Source organism: Panthera pardus, unplaced genomic scaffold (assembly GCF_024362965.1).
Source record: "Panthera pardus isolate Hobbes unplaced genomic scaffold, ASM2436296v1 HiC_scaffold_17, whole genome shotgun sequence".
NCBI lineage: Eukaryota > Metazoa > Chordata > Mammalia > Carnivora > Felidae > Panthera > Panthera pardus.
In genome coordinates, this window is record NW_026526732.1 from 98,462,250 (window position 1) to 98,471,262 (window position 9,013).

General features: G+C 38.0%; 1 protein-coding gene across 1 annotated transcript in view; it reads left to right on the forward strand.

The window, feature by feature from the left end:
- HMGCLL1 (3-hydroxymethyl-3-methylglutaryl-CoA lyase like 1) overlaps nucleotides 1–7,951 on the forward strand; it is a 193,148-nt gene extending 185,197 nt beyond the window's left edge. Inside the window, exons 8-9 of the mRNA XM_019457457.2 lie at nucleotides 2,632–2,757; nucleotides 6,620–7,951. Of these exons, the coding sequence (XP_019313002.1) occupies nucleotides 2,632–2,757; nucleotides 6,620–6,721 (228 nt within the window). The 3' untranslated portion in view covers nucleotides 6,722–7,951. The remainder of the gene's footprint in view (nucleotides 1–2,631; nucleotides 2,758–6,619) is intronic.
- Nucleotides 7,952–9,013: the final 1,062 nt, after the last annotated feature.

Below are 9,013 nucleotides of genomic sequence, written 5' to 3' on the forward strand. Positions count from 1 at the left end.
TTCCAAAGCAGCTTGTTTAAAAATCTTAGTATATGGTCAACATTTTTCATTAAGAGTTATTTCTAGGGAACAGAACTGCACATTTAATAGAGATCAGAATGTAGGAGATACTGCGTAAAAAAATACTTTTAAAATAGTACTGTGATTTTTTTTATTTTGGAGAGACAATTTAAAAGGCACTAATATCTTAATGTTCTCCTTCGCAGGTAATGTATACTTTAATAATTTCTTCAACTTTGTTTTAAAGTCACATATTGCGTAGGATTGATTCAATTAATTTGGGAATAGAGCTTACTAACAGAAAATCCATGTCTACAGCTATTCTGATGCTAGGAAAGAGGTAAAGGCAATTTTCCAGGTAACCTTTCACTCAGATCATGTCTGTATTCAATGATTTTGTATGCAGATTAACCCTGCAGTCTCACATGCTAGGAAGATCAGTTAATTGCAAAATAATGATGTTAATCAAGAAAACGAATCTTAGATTCATTTATGTTCATTCTCATTCTACTACAGACTACAGTTTACAGAGCCTTTTTTTTTCTTTATATATAATTAACATTCATTGTGGAGAAACTGGAAAACAAAGACAAACAGAATTAATTTACCTGTAATCACACCACCCAGTGATGACCACTGTTAAACGTTTTGGTCTATCATCCAATTTTTTTTTAAACTTGTAGGCCTTGGTAGATATCCTCTTAACTCTTAAGAGGATATCTAGAAGAGTGATTCAAAAAGCACAGTCCCCTCCCCTTGGTATGACAAAGGGACCCGGGAGCTAAAAACCAAATCTCAAGCAACTTGAGCCACAAATATAGAAAGTAATATTGTACACCAAACTGAAAAAAATACCATGAGTCCCTACTGACAAAAAATAATGTTTGAATAGATAGAGGAGAATATACAAATCCCCCAAATGGGAGAATTCCAAATAATTTCTGTAGATACTCTCTACCTCTTAAGTGCGAGCTGCACATAATGACTTTCCTCCAAAAAGCATAATCTGGAAAGTGGGGAGTGGGGACTTCCTGGTGCAGAAGAACCCTGACAAACACAACCTCAGCCAGGTGATCAAGGTGCATATGAGTCATAAAACATGTTGATCATATGTACCCTTGATACAATGTATTGAGAAGGGCATTTTACTTCTGTTGTCTTTCTTGAAATATTTCAGAATTTTAGTCTAACCATTAAAAAAAAAAAAAACATCAGACAAACCCAAATGAAAGTACAGAAAAGGCCATTAAGTTCAAAACTAAGGAAATCTAAGAACGAATGGACTTTAATAACATACCAATATTTGTTCATCAGCTGTGACAAATTTACCCTAATAGTGTAAGATAATGTAATAACACAGGAAATTAGGTGCATAATATATGGGAATGCTCTGTCCTTCACAAGTTTTCTGAAGATCTAAAACCATTCTAAAACAAAAAGTTTATCAGAAAAGATAAAGAAAAGCAAAAGGAAGTGTGATCCCCAGAGTAGCAGCAAGGGCAGCATCAGGGATCTTGTGAAACATTCAGATTATCAAGCCAGCTGGCCACCCAAGAGCTCTGATTTCAGGTGCTTCGCATTTTAGCTAAGACCATGTTACTTTTTCTTCAATTCCCAGGTGATGAAGAATCAGATTAGGCCTCTTGGTAGCATGTGATTATCCACTTGTCACATTTTATAGAAGCATACATGCCTCCCTGTCTTCTCAGTCTTCTCCGATCCCGATCTCCAACACCCCTTTCAGACCCCACTGTGATCATGTCTTCCAAACCACCTCCAGCACACACACCTTCTAACTTTCCTGTCCCTACATGCATAACCTGTACCAATTTGCATGTTTCCAGAGACCATAATCCCAGTGTCGAATTCTCTGGAGACAGAGGTGACCTTGGGCAAATTCTGTTGTCCTGCTGTACTTGAGTTTCTTCATCTGTGATTCGAGGATAGAAGAATATCTTCCTTATGAGGTTTTTTTTTGTGAGGGTTAGCAGTTAATACTCCTAAGATGTTAGGAGTAACATCTAGCACTTAATGAGGACCCAATAACTGTGAGATGGAGCTAGCATTGGCGGTGGATGGCTTGCCTTACAAGTGTCTCTTCAGTTCTCCCAAAGCAGCAGGTTTGGGTATGCAAAATAGTGGCTCAATAAAGATCGAGTGAATTGAATAGGTGAATTGAGTCCATTAAAATACTACTTCAAATACAGTGACCCTACCACTAAGACCAGTCTTCCAAGGCACACTGACTTTGAGCTGGGATGTTGGAAATACTTTGTGTTTATATAATACTACTAGGATAGAGCTAGAGAATTGGTTGGAGAATATATCTGACCTGAGAGTGAATTCATCTTACTTCAAGCTTCACCCCCTCTGAATAACACCATTTTAATTTTTATCTAAGATTATTCTCCTTCCTGAGATCCTTAGAATTTCCATTAGCCTAACAGACAAGATTAGATAGAAAAGAAATCAGCACCCCAGGGACTGTTCTAGCAGCAGGTGAGTAAGTGAGTATGTTTGCATAATGGGTTTAGATTTCGCTTATTTGCTCTTTGGAACAGGTTAAATAGAAATTCAACAATTTGCGTGCCATAAATAGACAAGCCCTGAGTGTTCTGGTTTGTTTTCCAGATGGGAATTAATGTGGTGGACTCCGCAGTATCAGGATTAGGTGGTTGTCCGTATGCAAAAGGTGCCTCTGGGAATGTAGCCACTGAGGATTTGATATATATGCTTAATGGCTTGGGGCTCAACACAGTAAGTAATTTAACATATTTTAATATTCATGCATGCCTTGCAGATACAAAGGGGAATGTGTCTCAGATTTGGGAAGCAATTTTGAGGTCAAAGTTTTACTACACTTTTGCTATCTGCTAAAATGCACAGTGGGAAAACACAATAAAAACTCTTTAGGGGGCTTTATAAAGTAACTTATTGCTATAGCCCCATCACCAATAATGCTACCATGTCACATTTTTATGGTGCTTCATGACCTCCAAAGTACTTTTTCATGTATCATCTGATTTGATTTCACACACTGTGAGTCAGAGCCTGTGTCTTTGCTGTTAGGATTGTTATTTTTGCCGTTTTGTTTTGGATGGATGTTTTCCTAGGAGGAAATGGAGATCTTGATTTTCTTGCACTGACAACTAGGGCTTCTGGAAAAGGGCCCAGGGCACTATTGAAATGGTCAGGAAAAAGGAGAGCTTAACAGTACTTAGGGCATGAGACACTGGACAACAAGAATAGTCTCTTTAAAAAAAAGTACCTGGAAAGTCACATCCTCTACAATATTCACCTAAATTACTGATTAGTTTTGCTGCATGCTTTTTTTTTTTTTAACTTTATTTATTTTTGAAAGACAGAGAGACGGAGACACAGAATCTGAAGCAGGCTCTAGGCTCTGAGCTGTCAGCACAGAACCCAACGCGGGGCTAGAACTCACAAGTGGTGAGACCATGACCCGAGCTGAAGTAGGACACTTAACTGACTGAGCCACCCACCCAGGCATCCCACCACATGCTTGTTAACATTACTTGAAAGCATCATCTGGATTACAAAATGGAATGTTGCTCCTCTCTCTCATCTTTTCTCTCTCCTCACACTACTTACGTTAAAGGTCCTGCAGCACCATTTGCCACCACCACTTGGTTGGCCTTACTCCCCATACTCAATTTCACCTGAAGAGTGAAGTGCTACCATCTTCAAAAACTCTTCTAGTGTCTCCCTGCTTGATCCCCAGGTCCATACTGTTGGGTTCCTCACATTTGGGTTTCCATGCCAACCTGTGTGCTACTACCTCTGAACCTACCCTGAGGTTGTATAATGTATAATGTGTCTAGCTCTCCCTGCAGCCAGTGAATGATTATTACAACTGTTCCTTTTACACAGAGATGCTCCAGTGACATTTACTGGGTGATAGGTAATATCACCTGGGACTTAACCTGTCTTCCCTGGTTAGGGGTAACTCTCATTTACAAAATTCCCTAATCATTTCCAGTAAAAATGTATGGCCATGACTTAGATGACCAAACTGAACTTAGCTGATGCTTTCATGCTTATTATGTACCAGGTCATGTTCTAGACCTTGGGAGCTGAAATGCAAATAAGCCACAGCTTCATTCAGAAGAATTCACAATTTAAGGAGAGGATTGTTACACTGGGTAGGAGTTGCAATTCAACCAGCTACCCAGCTAATAAGCCAAGCTTCTCTGTAGAATTCCCGTGTCACCATGGCTCCCATGTCCAGTCAATGACCAAGAGCCACTTGTAAGTTACTTTGATTGTTTGTTCCTTAATACCCTTACTATGTCAGCACAATCCCTTATCTCTTTTCTGGGTATTCATCCTCTACACTGGTGTGCAGGCTTCTGACTTGCCTTTAAATCCATCTTCATGCTGCCATCAGAGGATTTCATCCAAAATACAAATGTGAATATGCCTGGTTTCTTCTCGAGCACCCAGAAGTGGGTTCTCATTTACTGAAAAGCAAAGCTGTGTTCTGTCACCTTATAGCGCCTAGTCATAACTTTTCAAGTCATCTCTGCCTATCATCCTACATATATAGTATCCATTTTTCAGGTACTTTGTACTGTTCTTCTGCCTGCAGTGCCCCATTGGTCCTCCTTCTCAAAGACTTATACTCCCCAGGTAACACTCAAGTCAGGATTTACCCTTCCTGACACACTTTCCTGACACATTCCTCACTACTTTCTTATCCTCAGTGGGTTGACTAACTCACCCTCTGCCCTCGTAATCAGCTGGGCATTACTCTGTCAGTGTCTTTAATTATAATACAGGGTCCCCCCCTCCCCTCAACAGGACTCCATATTGCCTGCTTTACTGTAAACAACCTGAGGACAGAAACTTTATTCTCCATGAGGTTCTTGAAACCCCAGAACATATCATAGTACATGAGACCTATTTAAGCATCTGACAAATGACTCAATATTTAACATGCAATGTTATTTCATAATGGTCTCTGTTAAGTAAAATGAGAGAGAAAGGTCAAAATGAAATTTTTGGGTAAAATGTCAGCAAATTCCAGTACATACTTGTTATCAATGGAATTCTTGGGGAGCAAAGAAGACTGGTTATCTTTCTATTATTCCTTCCTGGGTGTAATTCAAAAATGAAAGACACATGTAGCTAATTATTCACAAAACTTAAATAGCACTGGATTTAGGATATCAACTAAGATGTGCCTAACATGTTCCACCTAAAGCCATTCTCAGGACGCAACCAATAAACTCAGACCAAAGCAAATGTTGGTACCCTAGAACAACTTTATAGCAAAATTAAAATTAAAATCATTTATAAGTGTCACTTTACAAAATATTTCTCTTGATCATTCCCCAAAAACAAACAAGTAAACTACAAAGGAAACATTGCTCTACAAGTTTCTAGAGAGGAATCGGTTGTATTAAAATGATGATCTCCTTATGAGTCTTGTTATGAGAAGGCCCTGTGAGTATTTATATTTGTCTATTTTAAGAAAATGAGGGACTTGTACATAAATATTAAGAATTACTTAATAGTGGGGTGCATGGGTGGCTCAGTCAGTTGAGCGTCCGACTTTGGCTCGAGTCATGATCTCACAGTCCATGAGTTCGAGCCCCGTGTCAGGCTGTGTGCTTGAGCCTCCTTCGGATTCTGTGTCTCCCTCTCTCTCTGCCCCTCCCCTGCTCATGCTCTGTCTCTGTCTCAAAAATAAATAAAAACAATTTAAAAAATTAAAAAAAAAAAAAAAGAATTACTTAATAGCACGAAAGCCTGAGTCTATTCGATTTTAAGTCCATACAGTTTCTAGTCCATGTTAAGGGAGGACTTGAGAGTTTATGAAATGCTACCTGAGGGCAACCTCTGGGTAATCTACCTAATTCTCTGTCTCCCCTAGTGGCAGCAGAAGTGCTGGGTGGATACCTTGATAGGGACCTTTTGTTACACCAAGCCCAAGAGATGAGGGGTATGCCCCGAACTTGGCCTTCATACCCAACTGCCTATCTGTCATTCGTGGATTTATCTAAGCCTTTGTTGATCCTGTTTATGCTTTCAGCCAGTACAACCTCACAAACAAGTTCCAGATGTGTACTAAATACTACTTCATTTTATTTGACCTACAACTACTTCCTTCAATATCACACTGATAGTGTTTCTGAATATGGTTAAAATCATGCATTCACTTTTCTTCTATCTCCTATAGGTTGATCAAGTTTGTTTCTTTACATCGTAAAAAGATTTTCTGTCTTAAGTCCTTATCTATGAACTCCTCCAAACCATTCTAATTTTAATTGCCCTTCACTGGTATTTTGTACATTGTTTCTAGTTTTGTTACTGTCCTTCCTAGAGTTTAGGTACAACCTTGAATTACACTGAGGTCTTTCAGGTATGGCTAGCCTATGATTTTATAGAAAGGGCAGATTCAAGATATGCTTTATTAAAACATAAGAAACTAAAATGCTGACTGCAGGATTCATGGAGACAAATGTTGTCTTCAGATCAACAATGAACAACATTTTGTTTAATAATTTTCAAATTGTGAATTAACTACTAATAAACGGAAATCTGTTTTGTCTTCTTTCTCCCTAATCCAACTGGTCTCCCTTCTTTTCCTTATCAGGGTGTCAATATTTACAAAGTGATGGAAGCTGGTGACTTTATTTGCAAAGCTGTGAATAAAACCACAAACTCTAAAGTAGCACAAGCCTCCTTCAATGCTTGACTTGAATAAATTTGTGACTTAAGGCTGAGAAGATCCATTTCATCTACAGATACTCATCTGAAAATCATTACTATCAAGTTGTTCTGAAATGTGAAGTAATAGACAAGAGTGGGGGAAAAAAAGATGTAATTTTAAAGTATATTACTGGACAAATTATGAAATCAGTGGAAAGCAATATGCAGTCATCGGTAAATTGGAAGCTGAAGTAAAACACTACAATTTGTAGATATGCTTTTGAACTTGGAGAAAAGTCTACTCTTTTGCTCCAATAGAAATAACTTTTTAATTTAGTAGATGTGAAAATTAACTTCAGGTTTCCCTAAGTATCAAATACTGTGTTAATACTTAATCAAGCTGGCTTAGCACAGTATACATATTGTCAGTGGTTTATGAGCTTCTGCATAGTGTGCAAAGTGTGTGGCCTCAGTCCTATGCGTTATGCCTCTGGATCTCAACTTTCCATTTGCCAAGTCAGTTAAATTATGAACCAAGCGCCAAATCTCCATCTGACCGTACATAATTTTTAGCAATAGAACTTTTATATTTCAAGTATGGCTAACATCTGTTAACTATTTCAACGACTTTATCTTGTTCCAAGAGGCTGTGGTCAATGGCAAGATGCCATATGCTGGAAACATTACGACCTCCCATGTTTGTGATATGCATCCAGTTTACCATACGTTCTCTTTCATCAAGTTTAGTAAAAACAAGCATGGTGTTACTCAACTATTGAAAAATATAAGGTTCGACTGTCATCTCAGTGTCTCAGCTGCAGTGATAAGAACAGATTGATACATAGAGTATAATCCACTTTGGTAATTTTCAAATCACATTCAAATTGCCTGAGGAAATGTCACTAAGATCCTAAGAATAGTAAGGCAGTTTTTAATTCATGAAACAAAATAAAACAAAACTGTTTTCATTGATTCCAGGTACTTTGATTAAATGTGATCACTTTTGGTTGACTTTATGGTTATTTTTAATGTTGAAATGGCTGAAATTTTATCTTTTGCAATAGAAAACATTGCCAGGAAGAGCAAAAGTTAATATGTCAAAGTGGAGAGGAGGAGCAGAAAGACTATGTTAAGAAAAAGCATTTCTGTAACCTATGCAAATCATATGGGGACAGAATTATTAAATGCGGGTCTGAATCATCAGTTCTATTTATGTAGTCTTCTCCAATAATACTTGGTGATCTTATCTTTGAATAAATTTTAATATAACTTTAAATATGAAAGTGAGCACTGTGGACTTTCTATAAATATTAATCACAACTATTGAAATAAAAAATTTTAAAAAATATGAGAACTATTGATTACAACTAACTTAACTTTAAAGATATTCATAATAAAAGTCTCAAGGGAAACATATTGGTAATTGACAAAACCAAACTAAATTCCCAAGAAGAAGCCAGCTTATCAGGTTGAGATGGGTATTAGAGCAGGGGCCTGTCATCTAGAGTGCTAACTCTTTGCATTTGGGTTAGTGTTGGCAAGGAGGTAATGCAGGGGCAAACAGAATCACAGAACTTCATGGATCTGCCTGCTACGTCTCCCTTATGTCTCTCTCTTCACAGAGAAAACAGCCCTGTGCAGTGGGGCAGTAATGGGACACCTGCCCTAGTGTGCGCAGCTGGCAATGTACCCCATGTTCTAAAGACTGAATTTTCCTCTCTTCTAGAACTGTGGAGTTCTTAGTTATAAGATATCCGGAAACCGATCTTTTGGTACAAACTGCTTATAGAAACAGCCAGGATCAAAACTTTGCTGTTTTGAAACACAAACCATACAGTCTTCAAGTAATCGGAAAGTAAGCAGAGCAAGTAATCGGAAACCCCAGGTGCAGCTTAGCACACACTTAAACAGCGCAAATATCAATCTACAGATTCAGTTCCGAGAATCCTTCAATGTTTCCTATTCACACTCACAAGAAGGTCCATGTTTTAGTTATTTGTTATCCTTTCCCCACCCAAACCGTATAAACCTTTCTGCTGAATTAGAGTTTTATTTCTGATTTGTGGTGAAAAACTCAATTAAGCACATAAAGCTACCTGAATTCCATAGGCAGAATCCCACCAAAGCCATATTTCAACTAACCAGGAAACCCTGGAATCATTGTAGGACCCACCCAAACAACCTGCACAGAAACCCATGTCAGAGTTAGCCATGGGGAAAGTCTTTAGAATGGCAAAGAAATTATGACCTTTATTGAAATACTTATCAAAATAATCTTGTGGAATCTGCCCTTAAGGAAAATATCCTGTGTTCTAGAATATGTAACATATTTTATCAC